Source organism: Coenobita brevimanus, chromosome 1 (genome assembly GCF_032717465.1).
Source record: "Coenobita brevimanus isolate Jiangsu-jjx chromosome 1, ASM3271746v2, whole genome shotgun sequence".
NCBI lineage: Eukaryota > Metazoa > Arthropoda > Malacostraca > Decapoda > Coenobitidae > Coenobita > Coenobita brevimanus.
The window spans coordinates 11287010-11307658 of NC_136954.1; the positions used below are offsets into that span (position 1 = coordinate 11287010).

Genomic DNA, 20649 nt, shown 5'->3' on the forward strand with positions numbered 1-20649 from the left:
TGAATGAAATACGACTTTCAACCCTATGTCCAGTATCAGAAGGGGGTCATTTCCACATCCAATCGTTAGAGGAAGGATTAAACTAGTGCTATCTGGTGCTATCACAAAACTGGCCGGGCCGGCACTTGACCCCCTTTGGACGCGGAGGCCCACCCTTGTTCTTCATCAACTAATTCCTTTGTTATTTCCCTATCTTTGTCAGTAAGTATCCTACCATACACTTCTTATTACACTAAAAAGACGAATGCCCCTATAATTAACACACACACACAAATATATATATATATATATATATATATATATATATATATAATCTCATCTCATCATGACTGGCCTATCCCGACCGAACTGGGGACGATACAGCCAATGTATCTCTACCAAGTGGCTTAGGCTGTCTTGCAGAGATTGTATAGGGTGAGAAGTGCTTGTAAATGTAATTGTAGTGTTGGATTGGCTTTGGATGTGTGTGTAGTCTGTGAACGAAGTGTAATTGGCCCACTCAAGCCGACTGGGTGCAAGCATACTTTATAGTATGCGACACTGGTTCAATCACAGCATACCTTTTGTCCGCCAAGCAGTACGTGGCCAGAAGAATGCTCTCAAAGTTTATTACCATTGTGGAGCGCGAACCTTCTTTCTTCACTGTACGAAAACGCACACTTTACCACTGTACCACGGAGGCTCCATATATATTGTTACATAGCCTATGATTTCATCATCCTTTGTATAATTCTAATGTACAGTATGCTGCATGTTTGATCACGATTCGCCAAGTGGCTTCCATAGTGACCAGGCTTGCGTGTTCTACCTCACTACCCCCTTCTCCCCCTTATAGTAGAGCAAGTCGTTCTTTCTGTTGTTCAGAGCAGGATTATTAACTCTTCGTCCTCTGTGCCTTCATTTACACGTCCTTCTTATAAGTTGAATCAAGCTCTGCCTGCCCCTATATAATGAGCTCAGTCTCTGCATTAGTTGCCACTTAGATCTACTCCTCATTCTGTTCACATCTCTGTCCTCCCCTGTACAGTTATTATTATTTTTGTGAGTGCTCAGGAAGTCTCCAGTCATCTAGCTGCTGTATAATTTGAGTATAAGTGTTATTACCATTTTTCTTGTACTGTATAGCCTAAGGCGTTAATTCGTAGGCCTGGTAAGGTTTTTGTGATTCATGTAAAGTTTTTAATGTCAGCCAGTATTAGTAATATTTTGTATCTGTAATAATATTATATCTTGCTTTAACTGAGCATTATCCGGTTTTCTCATTTATCAGGGCTGACTTAGATAAATTTGCTCTTGCTAAATTCGTGTTAATAGAGGCTATTGCAGTTAACCATATATGTAACCTGTTTTGCCATTACATTATCCTTATGAGTCCTGAATGTTTAGTTGTTAGTTTGTGCATTAAACTTTAACTTGTAATTTTACCTAAGTCTTTTGTTTTGAACCTGGAACTTTGCGGGACAGTAGTGATTTTAGTACTCTCACTTGGTGTTCATTATCTCTCTCTGTTCTGTAACATAAATTTGGCGACCTCTAATCAGGATATTCAGGATATTATCATAAGGATATTGCTTGATATTTTGTGACTGTGATTTATTCATGATGTCTACTATTACTACTCTTGATGAAGCCAAAGATTTTTTGTCAAATGTGCAAACAGTGTGTGATGTAGAAAACAGAACAAAGAATGAACTTAAGCTTGTTGCTCAACACTTGGGAATTGCTGTTGGCTCTCATCATTCTAAAGATCAAATTGTTGGCATGATTAATAAAAGCTTGTTTAATGTAACTCCTCCAGATGAGCAAATGCAGATTGAAATAACTAAGTTACAGCTAGCCCTGCAGGAGGCTCGTGCTAAGGAGGCTGAGTTTCAGGCTCGTGCTAAGGAGGCTGAATCTCAGGCTCGTATTCAGGAGGCACAGGCACAGGCTCAGGCACAAACTGAACTTGCTAGGATTCAGGCAGACCATGAGTATCGCATGAAACAAGGTGGAACTGGATCATCTAGCTCTGATGATTTTGATGTGGCTAAAAATGTTAAACTTGTCCCTCCTTTTAATGAATCTGATTTAACAAAGTATTTTCAGTTGTTTGAGAGGGTAGCTACAGGTTTTAATTGACCCAAAAAGTATTGGCCAGTACTCCTTCAGACTGTTCTCATCGGTAAAGCTCAAGTAACTTATGCATCTTTGCCTCAGGATCAATCTGATAATTATGATGTAGTTAAGAGCTTGATTCTTAAGGCCTATGAGCTTGTTCCTGAAGCCTATAGAGTAAAATTTAGGACAACTTATAAGCAAGATAAGCAATCCCATGTTGAGTATGCAAAAATCAAAGAAGATCTGTTAGAGCAGTGGTTAAATTCTGAGAATGTAAATTCTGATTTTGATAAATTTAAGCAGATGATTTTGCTGGAGGACTTCAAAAGGTGTATTAATAAAGATGTAAGCCTATATCTTGATGAGAAAAGAATAGATAATTTGTCTGATGCTGCGGTTTTAGCTGATGAATATGTTCTCACTCACAAGAGATATTCTAAAGAAAAAAGGAAAGCTGAGAGTAAGTACGTTGCCTCTCCTCAGAGTACAGGTAACAGGAAAGAGAATAAAGATGATGTTTCTCAGGAAGTAAATACCAGCTCCACCTCTGTTTTTCAGAAAAGTAAATGTACTTATTGTAGTAAGCGTGGTCATACTACGGAGAAATGTTTCAGAAGGCAGCGTGATATGAACAAAAAGGAGTCTTTAAATATTCAGTCAATTGGTCTAGTGTCCACCCTTGAGAGTTCCCAGAATTCTTTAACTGAGTTAACTGAACCTGCTTTGAGGGGTAAATTAAATTCTCATGATGAAGCTCCTCTTTTGAGCAGTAACGTGGGTGACACTCTCAAGAGTTCATGTGCTAATTTCCTGTCTCATGGTTTTGTCAGTCCTCTGGACAGTAATGACAAGAAATCAGTTAAAATATATCGTGATACAGGTGCTTGCCAATCCCTTATGCTGACCAGTGTTCTAGGCTCTAATGTTAATTCCTCTGATGAAACTGTAATCTTACAAGGTGTAGGGAATAATTACTTCTCTGTCCCTCTGTGCAGAGTGAATTTAGAGTCTGGTTTTGTTAATGGTTCCGTTATGGTTGGGTTGGTTGAGACACTCCCAATGTCAGGTGTAACTTTCTTACTTGGAAATGATATTGGTGGAAGTCAAGTGCGTCCAGCTCCTCAGTTGTCTAGTGAACCAGTGACTGCGACCCAGGATTGTGATATCCATGATGTGTTCTCTGCATGTGCTGTCACTAGGGCTAAGTCTAAAGTTACTGGTGACTTAGAGGATAATGATGATGATAATGTTATCCTAGCTGACACTTTTCTTGCTAATTTGGACCACTCACCAGATGAGGCAGTACCCCGTAGTGTTGATAATTTGTCTCGTCAAGAGTTGGTTGAGTTGCAGGTTGCTGACCCTGAGTTGAAAGGTCTAGCGAACTCTGCTTGCAGTGAGGAAGAGTCAGCTGGTGCTTCTACTTGTTATTATATAAAGTCAGGAGTACTTATGAGAAAGTGGAGACCCCCAACAGCATCAGCCGACTGGGAATGGGAGGTTGTACATCAAGTTGTCATCCCTCGTGTTTGTAGGCAGGATATCATTAGAGTGGCTCATGATTCCAGTTTGGCAGGACACCTTGGAGTGAGGAAGACTGTGGCACGCATTTTGAAACACTTCTACTGGCCAGGTATCTTCAGAGATGTTTCCTGGTATTGTAAGTCTTGTCACACCTGTCAAGTTGTGGGGAAGTGTAATCAGACCGAAAAGGTTGCACCTCTAGTTCCCATTCCTCCTTTTGAGGCGCCATTCACCCGTGTGTTGGTGGATATTGTGGGCTCTCTTCCTAAGACTTCTTCAGGATTTTCTTATGTGTTGACCCTGATTGATATGGCTACTAGTTATCCTGAAGCCATTCCACTTACAAATATCTCAGCAAAGAACGTGATTAACCCCTACACCGCGGGCATGTTTACCGATGTTTTGCGTGTGCCGCGGGGTTATTCGGGCTCCGACAGACTCTCAAAAAATATTTGCCAAAAATCAGTTATTAGTCCTAGAATATTAAAATTATATATGCTTATGGCACTTACCTTCAGCTTTCTCCTGGAATGTTTGTTGAGCCTTCGTCAGTTACCGTAGGACTTGTGGAGACCTCTGAAGTTGGGTAACGAAGTCTGCACTTTACAGTTCCCGACAACCCGTAATATGATTACCATAGCCAGATATTAACACTATAAATACTACTCTACGATTTTCAAGTAGTTTGGGATCCATACTCCAAAAAAAAAACCACTGTGAAAGCAATGAAAATTACGAGCGCGTCTGATCGTCGCACTTCCGCTAGTTCGCTCTTGGTACTCTGTCATTTATTATTCATAAAACCCCTCACACTTTATATTTCTATAACTACATAACACTTATATATATCTACAGTCTTTATCCATAAGTTTCCTTCAGTAGTATTAGTTTATTGCCACTGTAGGGATTCAATTTCTTTCAGTAAAATACGTAGCATTCACTTTCTCGTCCTGTATACTGGCATTGAGAGTGAATGTCACTTTCATCTTCACTCTCATAACTCATAGTATTCAGACATGCTATAGTGAAACTTTCACTTTCATTACTCCTAGGGTATATACTCGTATTCTTATAATACTACTCATTTACATTTCTATTTACGTTCTCTATTTTATTTACGTTATTTACATTTCTATTTTATTTACACTGTGTTATGCACTGTCACTTGAAGTAACTTATAAAACTATTTTCCATTGTTCACGTATATTTACATTCATTACTTTCACTTGCTGTTTACACATTATTTACACATTATTTACAATTCCACTTGCACTGTTTTACTCAATAGAAAGATCGTAGTCACTCTTTTATCAATTGTCAGCCCTTTACCTCTTTCCACACGAGGTTTAGTAGGGGGTAAAGGTCACAGGGCCCTTGCATGGGGGTGAAAAAAGGCCCTGAAGTCAGCAAGAGGATGAGCCATACCTCCTCTTCGGAATCTGAGAGAGAACTGCTAGGAGGGCCGGCAGGGTTGAGGCCTACTTGAGGGTTATTCAGCACTACCAACGTAGCTCTTGAAACAGCTAATTCTAGCACTGATATGATTGGCAGGAAATCTAGACAATACATTATAAATTTGGTTCCAGGTGAATGTAAATATCACTTATAAATCTTGAAACAGCTTTGTGTAGCACTGATATGATTGGCAGGAAATCTAGACAATACATTATAAATTAGGTAGTTCCAGGTGAATGTAAATATCACTTAGGCTTCTCCCTTCCCTCCTTACATGTATATTTATTATGAAAATAGATTATACGGCATATTTCAAGGGGAAAAAAACAGCGAAAATTAGCGAACGAGTGCACGTGAGGTGTTGTCAGGTGATAATTAGCCAATTCCAGGTGTATGGTACTCTCACTTACCTTATTTCTTTCTTGTATATATTATTTGGTATAAGAATACGACATAGGGCTTATTTCAATGGATGAAATCAGTGAAAAATTCCAAGGAAGATTTACTTAGCGTAGCATGGCCGGGCAGGCGAGAGGATAGGGTAATGGAGGGGGGGTAGGGAGGGGAGTCAAGAACGGGGAGAAATGGCTAAATTGTCAACAATGGATGGGAGTACAGATGAGATTAGGAGTGCTGACTAGTGTTGGACATCGGCAGTACTGATAGATGATACAAGCCCCCACTTGGAAGCCCGGGTGAATTCAAAATAACACAGAATCACAAAAGAGACGCCCAGCAGTATGATCCCTTCCTCCCAAGCGTCACGAAAGTGACGCCCCGCGGTTAACGGGTTAAGGAAATGCTAGGGTTCTTCACCAAGTTTGGTCTGCCCAAGGAGGTACAGTCAGACCGGGGAAGTAATTTCATGTCAAATGTTTTCAAGCAGTCTCTGAAAGAGTTGGGCATCACCCAGATCACGTCTTCAGCTTACCATCCCCAGACCCAAGGAGCGTTGGAGAGATATCATCAAACACTCAAGTCGATGCTCAGGAAATACTGTTTGGAGCATCAGAAAGACTGGGATAAAGGTCTTCCATTCGTTGTATTTGCTGCAAGAGAATCTCCATATGAATCACTGGGCTTCTCACCCTTTGAACTACTGTTTAGCCATGAAGTAAGAGGACCCCTTAACCCGCCCCGTCCCGGCCACTTTTCGACCACTGGTACCCCCCAATCCCGGGCAATTTTCGACCTTTTTTTTTTTTGCTAAAACTTTCGCTTTTGGTGAGAAACATCGAAAATTCATAGAGAAATCGCTCACCTGAGGTTTAAAATACTCATTACAGGTAGGAGAGCCTCCTTACTTTACTGGGTTTTCTATCAGGCTGGCACCAAAGAAAACGAGTTCTATGGGAGGATAACTATTTCACACCACTCATAAACGGTATTTATTTATTTACTGTTACGAATTTATATGTAGTACAAAAGTATATTGGTTTTCAAGCAGTAATATAGGCATTATAAGCATTGTTTCACTCACTAATACCTGACCTTTTTTTGCCACATTACCTGATCATCATTTCTAACTGTTTCTTCCTCTAATGCTATGTAAAGTTTGTCCTCCACATTGTCATTGATTGGGGAATCACTCTGGCCCTGAATTTCGTACCGTGGCATGACATGGCTATACTGGCCAGGTCACTGATAACAGGTGAATTGCTGAGAAAAGGGCATGCAGGGGGGGGGAGGAGGTCATGCTGGATAAGTCATTGTCTCTGCCTGGCATCTTGTTGAGGCAGGTGTCCCGTGTATACGTACCAAAAATGACTCGCGAAAATTGAAAATTGTGGAAATTATGAACCTTGCAATTGCAGGACGTTGAAGTACGTCCTCGGGATTAGCTGTGACAAAACGTGAGGACGTGGAAGTACGTCCTCGGGACGGCGCGGGTTAAGCTACTCAAGGAATGCTGGCTGTCGGAGGAAGATGACGTCAACCTGCTGGAGTATATGATGAAGTTCAAAGAACGGCTCTCCACTGCTCTACAGCTGGCGAGAGAGAATTTAGGAGCTGCTCAGGAGAAGATGAAGACTTGGTATGATAAGAAGTCCACGTTACGCCACTTTCAGCCAGGAGATCAGGTTTTGATTCTGCTACCAGTGCATGGGCAACCTCTTCAAGCCAAGTTTAGTGGTCCTTATTTCGTGGAGAAGAAACTCAGTGATGTCAACTATGTCATCGCCACACCAGATCGTAGAAAGAACAAACAACTTTGTCACATCAACATGCTAAAGTTATATCACAGGCGGGACGAAAATAACCCAGTCTGCACTGTAGCTGTTCCACCCGAGTCTGCAAGTGCAGTGCTCCCATGCAGTATGAGCCTGAGTGATAGTTTGGGGAAGAATCCTGATATCATGAATGATCTCCAGACTAAGCTTTCTCATCTAGCTCCCGAGGAAAGGCAGGAGTTTTCGGCATTACTGCAGGAGTACCCGCAAGTGTTCCGTGCCACTCCAGGAAGAACCACTGTGTTGATGCATGATGTCGATGTTGGAGATGCAAAGCCATTTAAACTGCCTCCTTACCGTGTGAACCCAGTGAAAGTTCCTCTCATCGAGAAGGACCTTGGCTACCTGTTGGACCACAAGATGATTGAGCCCTGTCAGAGCGAGTGGAGTTCTCCTGTCACTCTAGTCCCTAAGCCAGGTGGGTCACAGCGGCTTTGCATCGACTACAGACGTGTTAATCAGATAACCAAAACAGACACTTACCCTCTCCCTCGCGTGGAAGATTGCATAGGCAAGATCGGAAAGGCTAGGTACATAAGTAAGTTTGATTTGTTAAAGGGATACTGGCAAATACCTATGACTGAACGTGCTAGGGAGATCTCATGTTTTGTAACACTAGGAAAGAATTTTGCATGTTCTGTAATGCCATATGGTATGAAGAATGCACCAGCCACTTTTCAGAAGCTCATGAATGTTGTAACAGTGGGTTTGGCAGGGTATGTTGTTTATATTGATGATGTATTAATCTTCAGAGACAACTGGATAGATCACCTATGCCATGTCAGTAAATTTCTTGAGCGTTTGGTTCAGGCTAATCTTGTAGCTAATTTATCAAAGTGTGAGTTTGGTCAGGCTAAAGTTCAGTACCTTGGGTACGTAATTGGCGATGGACACGTTGCACCACCAGGAGCTAAGGTTCAGGTTAAGAGTGATCTTCCCAGACCTACAAGTAGGAAAGAGCTACAAAGATTTTTGGGAATGGTAGGTTATTACAGGAGATTTGTTCTTAACTTTTCAATTCTTGTATCACCACTTACAGATCTACTGAAAAAGGGAGTTAAATTTGTCTGGACCGATAACTGTGAATCCTCTTTCAGTAAACTTAAAGCTATCCTATTAAGTCAGCCAGTGCTCGCTACTCCAAATTTTGCTAAGCCTTTTAAGATGGCTTTTGACGCAAGTGATACAGGAGCTGGGGCTGTTTTGCTGCAAGAGGATGATAAGGGTATTGAACACCCTGTATCTTATTACAGTAAGAAGTTCACTTCACCTCAAAAGAACTACTCAACTATTGAGAAAGAGCTTTTGGCCTTGATTTTGGGTTTACAGCATTTTTCATTTTATTTGTGTTCTGGTTTTGACCCCATAGTTATTTAAGCCGATCATAACCCACTGAAATTCCTTAGTAAGTTTAAAGATAAAAATCAGAGATTGACAAGATGGAGTCTACTTCTTCAGGAGTATTCATTAGACATACATGTCAAGGGGAAAGAAAATGTTATTGCAGATTGCTTATCTAGACTTTAGACAGATTGTTTTTGAGTAATAATAAATTTTCTTTGTAAATTTCTTTTTCTTTGTGGGGAGGTGTTACATAGCCTATGATTTCATCATCCTTTGTATAATTCTAATGTACAGTATGCTGCATGTTTGATCACGATTCGCCACTTGGCTTCCATAGTGACCAGGCTTGCATGTTCTACCTCACTCCCCCCTTCTCCCCCTTATAGTAGAGTAAGTCGTTCTTTCTGTAGTTCAGAGCAGGATTATTAACTCTTCGTCCTCTGTACCTTCATTTGCGCGTCCTTCTTACAAGTTGAATCAAGCTCTGCCTGCCCCTATATAATGAGCTCAGTCTCTGCATTAGTTGCCACTTAGATCTACTCCTCATTCTGTTCACATCTCTGTCCTCCCCTGTACAGTTATTATTATTTTTGTGAGTGCTCAGGAAGTCTCCAGTCACCTAGCTGCTGTATAATTTGAGTATGTTATTACCATTTTTCTTGTACTGTATAGCCTAAGGCGTTAATTCATAGGCCTGGTAAGGTTTTTGTGATTCATGTAAAGTTTTTAATGTCAGCCAGTATTAGTAATATTTTGTATCTGTAATAATATTATATCTTGCTTTAACTAAGCATTATCCGGTTTTCTCATTTATCAGGGCTGACTTAGATAAATTTGCTCTTGCTAAATTCGTGTTAATAGAGGCTATTGCAGTTAACCATATATGTAACCTGTTTTGCCATTACATTATCCTTATGAGTCCTGAATGTTTAGTTGTTAGTTTGTGCATTAAACTTTAACTTGTAATTTTACCTTAAGTCTTTTGTTTTGAACCTGGAACTTTGAGGGACAGTAGTGATTTTAGTATTCTCACTTGAAGTGTTCATTATCTCTCTCTGTTCCGTAACAATATATACTGGTATAGGTATATATATATATATATATATATATATATATATATATATATATATATATATATATATATATATATATTGTCAGACGCCTTAATCCCGTTCGGGGTGGCCACAAACAAATCGCCTCCACGTCGCCCTGTCCCCCGCCATTTCACTGCCCTGCTCCCAACTCACACTCCCCTCTCTCATATACCTCTCCACCCCATCCCTCCATCTCATCCTTGGCCTCTCCCTCCCTTTTCCCCCCTCCACCTCACTCACATACACTCTCTTCGTCAGTCTTTCACCTTCCATCCTCTCCACATGGCCGAACCACCTCAGTGTATTCCTCCTAACGCTTTCTATCACATCCACATCCACACCACAACGCTCCTTTATATCCTCATTTGTCAGCCTGTCTCTCCATATGACTCCACAGGCTCCTCTTAAATAACTCATTTCCACTGCTCTCACTCTTGACTTGTGTCCTTCCAGCAACGTCCAAGCTTCACTTCCATACGTTAGAGTTGGTATCACAATACTGTCATGTAGTAACTTTTTCACTTCCATGCTCACTTCCATGCTTCGTATCACTGCTTTCAAGGAACCAGCAACCTTTCTTCCTTATTGCACCCTCTCAAGCACTTCACCCTCCAAACCTCCATCCTTACCCAACACACTACACAAGTACTTAAACGTACTCACATTTTCCAATTCCTCACCATCCAACCTCGCTGTACATTCAATGACTTCACCTCTCTCAAAGACCATCACTTTACTCTTCCCTACATTCACCTTTAGATTCCGTTTCTTACACACTCTCCCAAACTCATCCACCAAGCCTTGCAGCTCTCCTTCGTCTTCACTCAACAACACAGTATCGTCTGCAAATAACAGTACAGGGAGTTTCCAAACACTACCCTCTCTCACCAGGGCCACTCCAACATCCACTACCCTACCTTGTACCTCTTTTATTACCCCATCCATGTACAGATTGAACAACCATGGAGACAGGACACATCCATGTTTTAACCCAACCTTCAAAGAGAAAAATTCACTCAGTTCACCATCCACACGCACTGCAGCCTTAGCACCATCATACATACTCTTCACAGTATTCAACAACTTCCCATCCACTCCATATATTCTTAATACTTTCCACAATCCTTGTCTATCAACCCTGTCATATGCTTTCTCCAAATCCATGAAACCCGCATACAACTTCTTTCCCTTCTCTAGAAACTTTTCCACTAAAGATCTAAGAATGAATATCTGATCTACACAACCTCTTCCCTTCCTAAAGCCTCCATGTTCTTCTCCAACTAATTCCTCTGTTCTTTCTTTAACTCTGTCAATAAGTATCCTACCATACACTTATATATACATACATACATATATATATAAACATATATATATATATATATATATATATATATATATATATATATACAGAATAGATAGATAGATAGATATTGATAGATATAGATAGATAGATATATTCCACAGAGGCACTGTATTGCACAGTTCACTTCCCTTACACGTGAAATACTGAGAACACCAGCTACTTCTAGTGGTTCAGAAATAGTGTTCGGGAATTGACGAATTTATGTGAAATAACTGAGAACACCAGCTAATGGACGAAATTCATCCATATACTGAATGTGTAAAGGTACAGTCAAAGAAACAACTATCTTTCCACTTCCGATTGGAAAAAAATTACAACATTCGAAATACTGTACACTGAAAACCCTATCTCCGCTGGTGCGTGTTTCAGATGTTTCGATTTTTTCGCTATGTATTCGTCAAACTTTGGAAAGATACTTGTCTGTACATTTTAGGGTAGATGACCCGTCTATCCCCCTTTGTGGCATTACATGGTCGAAAAATTTCCAGTCACCTCATGGGGTCAACCTATGCAAGGTTGCCATTCAAACTGGTGCATTCTAATCATTGACGTTGGTAATATTTCTTCCCTGTTTATAAAAATCATTGTAGTGCCAACCCTAAACATAATACACAAACATTATACATAATCTGTGCGACAGAATTTGATTTGCAGTGGGAGTGTGTAGACAAACGGGTGCTGCACATTTATCATCGAGAAAATACTACAATAGCAATACATTTCGTGATGCTCCTGACTGTTCCACTTTAAGAAGGTGAGAAGTGACCCATCTTCCCATCTCTCTTCCTTTCCTTCAGTAGCATCAAACTTCATACCAAGCCATCCTTCAGTCTCCTCTCCTGAATGAATATCACCATCATCATCATTATTTATGTGAATACGGTTTTATACAGTTCAGGGAAGACTACTCGAACTGAAAGGGTTGGATATTGCTTTCACATCACCTTCTCTAATAGTGTTCTGCTACGTTAAATTGAACACTCTGGTAGTAGCAACCAATTTACAATAAATAAATACATAAATAAGTAAGTAAAGTCATCGTATTCCTACCATCACAAAGTATATATTTCCTTTAGTACACATGAAACCAAGCCATCATAATGCCTCCTCTCCTGAAAACATTAAAACTAGTCAACATTAAGATGGTTTAGATTTGTCTTTTACCACCCAATACTGTTGCTTGGTCAATATTTACTTAGGCTCTATGTGCCCTCCTCCCCCACCGAGACTCATAGTAAAGGGATTCACCGCTCCACTAAGATCTTTTCCCCAAACTGAATAAAATCCTTCGGTAGCAGTACAAATGGAAGTCATCTATGAAAGGGGCTTTTAGTAACTACAGTATTTCTAACATTTTCAGAACAAGACGACTTACTATCTACCTATCTTTCTAACCAGACGCCTTAATCCTCCACAGTGTGGCCATAAACGAATCACCTCCATGTTACCCTTGACTCCGTTATCAGGAAGCCCCACCTCCAACTCACCCCTTCCTCAGTCATACATCTTCCCGCCCCACCCCACCACATCTTCGGTCTGTTCCTCTTGTTTTATTCAAAGAGTCTGTTCACAGGATTATACAGAGCTGCCAAGAATGGGCCATCCAGCCTTCTACAGTTTTCCTCCTTTCCTATATTCTTATATTCCAATGTTTTACTCACCATTCTCCATCAATGATGTTACGAAGTCAGCTTCATCATCAGAATGCAGTGAGGTCAGATGTCCTCCTCTTACCACACAGTGCATAGTGGCTTCTGCATAAGTGGCTACTTGGTTATAAGGGACTCTGTGGACAGCCAACTTCACTCCTCTGTAACGCTGCAGGAAGCGCGGAGGACGAGGAGTAGATGGGGAGCTGGCGGAAGGAGACAGAGGGTTACTAGTGCTATATAACTGATCCACTGCAGACCCGAACATTTTCGGGGGGAGAGTGACCCAAGAATTAACCCTTCCTCATCCTCCCTAAGTAAGGGGTGTCTGAAAGGAGAATGGATCTTGTGAATGTCGATGCTTCATATATATATATATATATATATATATATATATATATATATATATATATATATATATATATATATATATATATATATATATATATATATATATATATATATATATATTCACCTTCAGAAAGTTCCTCTTTTGTGGGAAGCCATTATGAGAAGCTTAAAAAGCTTCTACGTATTCATTACTTCCAGTAAAACAACCACGGAAAACTAAAAAAAAAAAAAAAAAAATCCATACTGGTCCCTTATTCTTTAACTCGCGTATCCACACCACTTAAGGGACAAAAAAATTAATATAAGCTCTTGAACATTACATCCTTTTTCTCAGTCTCCTTCTCTGACACTCAATTTGTCCACATTAAATAAATAAATAATGCCTTTCATGTTGTTTGCTGCGTATTAGGCTAAACTGTCAGTTTCCCCTAACTTACAGTCCCAGTTGTGAGCAAAAATGTTGTAATATTAAACATATCTATGACATATGAGTAGCTATAGCTGTATTATTAAAACTTGCAGGGTGAAGGGTATGGAAAAGTCCTCATTGTATTATAACACATTCTTATGCAGCTGACGAAGGCAGAACTTGCATGACTTCTTGACATCATATATGACTGCATTATGTAACATGAAATGCAGGCTAATGCAGGGTTGGGGCTTTAAGCAAGGCTGCCGTAGTCCAAGGCATTTACGGGCACATGACCAGCATACTCCCCTTCATTGAAAAGCCTTCAGTCAAATCTTGGAGACTGAACCTAAGCTAGGTCGTCACCCCGATTGTAATGGTCTAACACACCACCTGGCACCTTAAAAATCAGAAACATCCCCTCACTGACTCTCATTTTCTTAGGGTATGCATACACCCTCGCCCGCTCATTTTTAACAAGCAGCTAAAACCCATTGCCATTACTTACCTTGGCTCCGCTGGCGTCCATTTTCGATTTGTAGCAAAACTCTATGATGGCCACGACCACTGACAGTGCCAGGCCTCCAGTCAGGATGTAGAAGATGCCTGCTATTTTGCTCAGAGTCAAGGTGCTGGTGTGGGTATACTGTGATAAAGAAAGGGCTTTCAGTTTTACACACACACACACACACACACACACACACACACACACAAAGAGAGAGAGAGAGAGAGAGAGAGTTCAAAGGAAAACAAACAGCAACGGATCTACTGAACCTTTCAAGGGAATTTGTCACAATGAAGATTACAACTATGGTAATTATAGTAGTATTATGAGCTGAAGACTAAAAAATAAAGTGAGAAGCTGTCCCCACTCAGAAATTCCTCCAGCCGAAGCCAGTAGGAGAGAGAGAGAGAGAGAGAGAGAGAGAGAGAAGGATCACCATGAAGCATAGAACAAGCACGTTCGTCAGTCATGTGACCTGCGCTGTGTCATTAAAACATCGAAGGGCGGGTAGAAAAATTGGAGTTGTGAGGAACAGAAAGTATGGGAAGGACTGGAAGTTAGATGGGCAACAGAGTTGGGGCAGTAAAAGTATAGCCTGTGGAAATGAATGTTGTAGAATTAGTGGTATTGCTGCGGTGAAATTAATTTTAAAATATCCTCCAAAAATGAATGTTAGAGGGGTAAGGAAATGGGCACAGTAAGCAAGGTAAGGGGAGAGAGGAGCTAGAAATCTGGTTGACAAAACAAGCTTACATTGATTTATCTTTAATTCTTATTGTTTCCAATAAGACCTGATTTATTAATTTCTCTGACAGTGTTTAGCACAGCACTCAACTTTACATGCATAACTGTATGCGGGCATGATCCATACTCTGTGCCAGTCTGGGATACTGGGAAGAGGGCTAACTGACTATCGGTTACATGAGTGTATCCGGTAAGATATTTCCTGCAAAGTCACAATCCTTCCTGGAAAACGACCATGGGAATACTTGGTCAAATAAGGGAAAAAGTCGTCAACAACAACAACAACAACAACACCAAGAGAATCCTGGACACATTTAAACAAAAAATCGCCACCACAAAATTAAACCTGAAGGGAGAACTTACCTGCCTGACAAATCTTCTCTATAATAACTCTAACAACAAGAACAACAACATCAATGATTTTGTAACCTTGTCAGACGAATACTGATACAAACTTTTTGAGCCAGGTAGACGAAGTCTATCTATCTATCTATCTATTGCCAGACGCCTCAATCCCGTTCCAGGTGGCCACAAACAAATCGCCTCCACGTCGCCCTGTCCCCCGCCATTTCACTGCCCCGCTCCCAACGAAGTCGAGGGTCATAATTTTTGTACGAGATGTATCTGCGTGTGTGTGTCTATGTAGAAAACAAATCTCAGAAAGTATTGATTGCAGAGGGAAAAGTTATTAATAAAAGTTGTTTAGAGTCATAACTTGAGTCCACATGTCACACAACCAGCACTGGGAGTCATTCAGGATGGATACATAATACTGTAGTCAAGTTTTCATCTAACAGTATTATTACAGTCTACCTGGCTCACAGATGACGGGTAGTCTTGTCTTCATTAAATTTCTGCGGTATGAAAAGTGCCCTCAACTAAATTAAAGCTGCTGGTGGTCGCATGAATATAACGAAGACGATAACCTTGCAATGAAGGGGTCCAGCGATGAAGGCAAACATGAATGTAGCACGGATATAATATACAGGTACATCCATATACAAATACATACATACTTTTATAATTACACGTACAGTTGCTGGGATATCAAACAGAAACACCCCGTCCACCAGCGAGGTGGTGTAATGCTCTCCGCATCTGGTAACACTGATAGGAATGGAACTTCACTAGGTTTCGTTTGGTCGCTAGGACGAACTGAACGCAGTGATCATTGCTGCTGTGCGCAGTTATTGGTGGTATATAAACAATGTTCTGCCTGACAGTATACTGAAAATCACAACGTTTTGTGTGTATGGTAGTAAAATAATTACACATAAAACATATTCGTTTATTCACATGAAACACACAGGTCTCGTCAGTGTGAGTTTCGACAAACATCACGAACCATACATTTACCGACTGCCAGCATATAAGCTTTTATAACATTATCTGCATTCCCGCACCTATTATAATAAATCGATAATCGCAAAATTACTGTGACCCTCCTCCTCCCTGACCATGAACCTGAAACTGGTAGACCTCTTTAATCGACGCAGTATCATAAGAAGTGGCGTTACAGGAGGAGGCAGGGTGGGGCGCCAAGGAGACAGGAGAAGGGAGGTGGGTGAGGAGGGGGCAATGGTGGAAGAGGTGTGGGGGGGGGCTCTACAGGAGACGAGTGATGGGGTAGGGGAGAGTGGACTGTGACAGGAAGCTAGGATAGGACGGATAAATGAAACACTGGTGACATGGTCACAAATCAGCTATAATTTAACGTTGATTATGGACTTTGATAGTCAGGCCGTTAAACGCTATGCAGACCTTGGCACCTTACGCAGTCTACCAGCATGTTTTGCTGTATCGTCTATAAGACGACCTACTACTTACAGGGTGGCACATTACACAAACCCTGCATTACTAGTGTATGATTACTGTCATCACATGGTGATATATGAAACGCTCCTAGAATGTTTGATGTCAGACCTGTTGTCATAGCTTGGGAGCTATTCTTGCTGCGTTTAAGTAATAATGACGACCGTGATATCGAAAGCAGAGGAGGGGGAGGGAAGAATTTTCTCTTGCCACCATCCATCCATCCATCATCCAATCCCATAAGGAGCGTTGGAGCCCGGAGCCTGGCAGTTGGTCCTGATATTTTAGATGAGAGTGACTAGCCTCGCTCATCCCCGAGTGGCATTACGTGAGCAATAAACCCCAACCATCCCTTGGATATAAACCTTCACCGGCTCAATCTGATTGGAGCGCAATAATTACCCACTAAGCTACCAGGCACCAAAATTGATTATATGGTTACCACCCAGCGTAGTAAATGGTGTCCTGGTGTACAGGAAACCATTTGGCTTGTCACTCAGTGTAGAGTCACCCACAGGCAGAACGAAGAGGAAAGAATGAAGGAGAGAAAGACAGAGGAGGGAATGTAAAGTCACCCGTAGGCAGATGGACGAAATAAGACTGAAGGAAAGAAAGACTGAAGGAAAGAAAGACAGAAGAGGACGGAAGAAAAGAAGGATGGACGAGAGGAAAGGGCAGACACCCAAGAGCAACACTACATGGAGTGAGTGGATGGTGAGCGCCCCCACCTACCACATTTCTCTCGTCACAATAAATAATATTAAACAGTAGCGATTCGTGCCTGAAGTGAAGGAATGTTGCGGTATGGATATGGATGTGATAGAAAGCGTTAGGAGAAATGCACTGAAGTTGCTTGGCCATATGGAGAGGATGGAGAGCAAGAAACTGACGAGGAAAGTGTATGTGAGTGAGGTGGAGGGGGGGGAGAAGGAGTAGGAGCCAAGGATGAGATGAAGGGATGGAGTGGAGAGGTATATGAGAGAGGGGTGTGTAAGCTGGGAGCAGGACAATGAAATGGCGGGGGACAGGGCGACATGGAGGCTATTTGTTTGTGGCCACCCCTTACGGGATCAAGGAAACTGTTCATTCATTCATTGCCAGAAGCCATGTATCCCAAACGGGGTGGCCAAGGGCTTAGAGTTAATTGTTTTACAGGGAGGGGCACTGATCCTCCACCAACCCCACTCGACACGTAGGGAGAACGTTATGCAAACAGCATCTGGTGTTCCCAGGCGGTCACCCATCCAAGTACTAACCAGACCCAACGTTGCTTAACTTTGCTGATCGAACGGGAAGCGGTAAGGAAACTGACAATAGATATATCAAAAGATTCGTGCCTATGGTTCTCGTTAATATCTGTATGGCACCTAAATAAACGAAAACGTGATTTACTAGGGTGGATGGGCTGGGTTCCAGAATACAGGTGGCGATATTGGGGTGGACTAATAGCTGAATAGAGAGACGCCTTATTAGTAATATTACATTATCTCTATGTCGGATTACTGTTAACCGTATACTAATAGAGTAAATCATGATATTAAGGACGAGTAACTGTTAAGCAGACTCAAAACCGCAGTAACCACTTCACCACTGTCCGCCCCTCCCTCTTCCCGACAACTGCGTGCACTCAGACATTGGTACTGACGGGGAGGGGAGATGGCCGTAATGCCTGCTGCACCATGAACAGTGGAGCACATGTTAATACATCTTTTTTAATGGATTGCAATATTAACTGCTACTCAGCCAGGGCAAGAGCTTCATGTTCGGACACTGCTCAGATGTGTGGCCCAGAAGTTGCTTCCCGCGAACAGAGCAATGGTCCTCATATTTATCTTTATCCTGTCAATTTCATACAGTGTGAACGCTACTCGGTTGTTAAGCATAACAACATTCTGCAGATAAAGTGTGTGTCTGCATTTAATACAAGCGATTTCTGTAACTAATGGCATAATTCAAGTATTATGCACGTGCTCAGGCTGGATAACTGCAGACATTACAAGCTCGTTCCTTCATTACTGGTTTGAGGATTTGTGAGGAATGCCTGAAGCATACGACAGTTGCTCAAAAATAACAGATAACCACTGGTAATGTGAAGAATCAACAACCAAACTCGGCATGAAGAAAACGGTAACATAAACCTGGGTAAAGTAAATCCACCTTTGTTTTACAGTAAATACAGATATTAATGAGAACCACAGGGACCATCATTACTATCAGGCTGTTGGTATTTATTGGTGATAAAGGAAAAATATACATAGGTCTATCCCTATTCTGTCTGCGGTATCAGTCGTCATCCAAGGTGATACCACGTAACAGGCTACAAGAGTAATTCCCAGTCACTATGACAACAGTTGTAACATCTGATAAACTGAAGGGACGTGTCAAATAATAGCACACAGTGACCATACTCATAATACAGGGGTATTGAGCCACGCAGTGGAAAGTGTCTTGAACTGTTACAAAACATGACGGTCAATTACAACACGTGGCAACGTCAACATACCATTTCATGGTCTGACTGTAATATTTCATATTCTCCATAAAACATTGATTTGACACAGTCATCACCTTGTAATTTATCTCACTCACTGCAGCTCCTGCCATGTATCAAAGTCCACCGTCCCCTACCCCATCATCCCTCTCCTCTAGCCCTCAGTTCGACCAGTATTGTCCCCTTCCTCTCCCACCTCCCTCCTCCTGTCTCCCAGGTCCCCCACCCCCACCCTGCCGACTCCTGTGGCACCACCTCCTGCATGCAGTGAACTTGCCTCGATTTCAGAGGTCTACCAATGTCAGGTTCACGGTAGGGAGGATAGGTGTCATGATAATTCTCTGTTCATTGATAGTTGTGGGGAAGCTGATAACGATGACTTAAATGATGAATTGTTAACTGTTGCATGGTTCCTGACTGGAAACTAAACCGCTCATGAAATCCATGTCATAAGAAAAAAAAAGTAATCATGACATTCTATTATCAGTATATTTTCTGGCGGAACATTGCTTTTATATTATATTACCACCAATAACTGCGCACAGCTGCAATGATCACAGAGTTCGGTTCGTCCTAGCGACCGAATGAAACCTGGTGAAGATCCATACTTATCAGTGTTACCAGATACGGAGAGCATTACACCACCTTGCTGGTGGACGGGGTGTTTGTTGATATGTCTGCAACTGTACATACAATTATATATATATATATATATATATATATATATATATATATATATATATATATATATATATATATATATATATATACTTGCATATACACATTACAGGGCAACTCTTGCACATCCCTGTAATGCGTTTAAGCCTGAAATCACCATTTTCATAGATTTCAAATAAGAGTTGGAAAAGTTTTCAGGGCATAATACTACTACACCTGCTACTACTACTACTACTAGTACTACTACTAAAACTACTACTAATTAGCTATAATAACTGCTGTACCACTACTACTATTACTGCAAACAGGGGGGTGCTAACCTGCGTATCCTTGCCACATTCGGAGTTATCGAACCACCACTTGTTTTTTAGTCTGAGTAGGTCTCCACTCTCCTTCAGGCTCAGTATTGCCAAATTCAGGCTTTCCCTGTGGACAGCAGGTAAAGGGGATGATTAGAACATGCATAGTAAGAGTGAGGACGAGAATGAAAGAAGACATGGAGAGAGTGACGTGGGGAGGGGATGGAGAATCCGGTAATTTGTGCGTGTGGGGGAGGAGGGGCACATGCGCGCAACATGAAAAAGTACCATATAGGTTCCCACACAACAATAATTATATTGTAAAAGGACAGAAATCTCCGCCCGGCTAAAGTGATTTATCGACAGCTCATCTTCATCCCACTACAACATCCCTATTACACACGTGCTTTGCTCTGAAATGCATACGACTTGTTAGGCTTCATTCGGCTGTAGAGAAACACGCCATGACACCAACGATACCCCTCACCCAGCCCCAGTTTCACGGCCATAATAAGTTCGGCGCCTGTGCATGGGTGAGATACGTCTGAGCATTCCATATGGGGCCTTACGTAAGTCTGTCACCTTAAGTACTTCTGTGTA

At 41.4% G+C, this 20649-nt stretch overlaps 1 protein-coding gene across 1 annotated transcript in view; it reads right to left on the reverse strand.

Annotated features, from left to right (window-relative positions):
• Nucleotides 1-12885: 12885 nt before the first annotated feature.
• Nucleotides 12886-20649, reverse strand: part of LOC145414271 (glutamate receptor 1-like) — a 171469-nt gene continuing 163705 nt past the window's right edge. Inside the window, exons 15-17 of the mRNA XM_080283886.1 lie at nt 20088-20176; nt 14029-14183; nt 12886-12966 (exon numbers count right to left, since the gene is read on the reverse strand). Coding sequence (XP_080140012.1) covers nt 12886-12966; nt 14029-14183; nt 20088-20176 — 325 coding nt within the window. The remainder of the gene's footprint in view (nt 12967-14028; nt 14184-20087; nt 20177-20649) is intronic.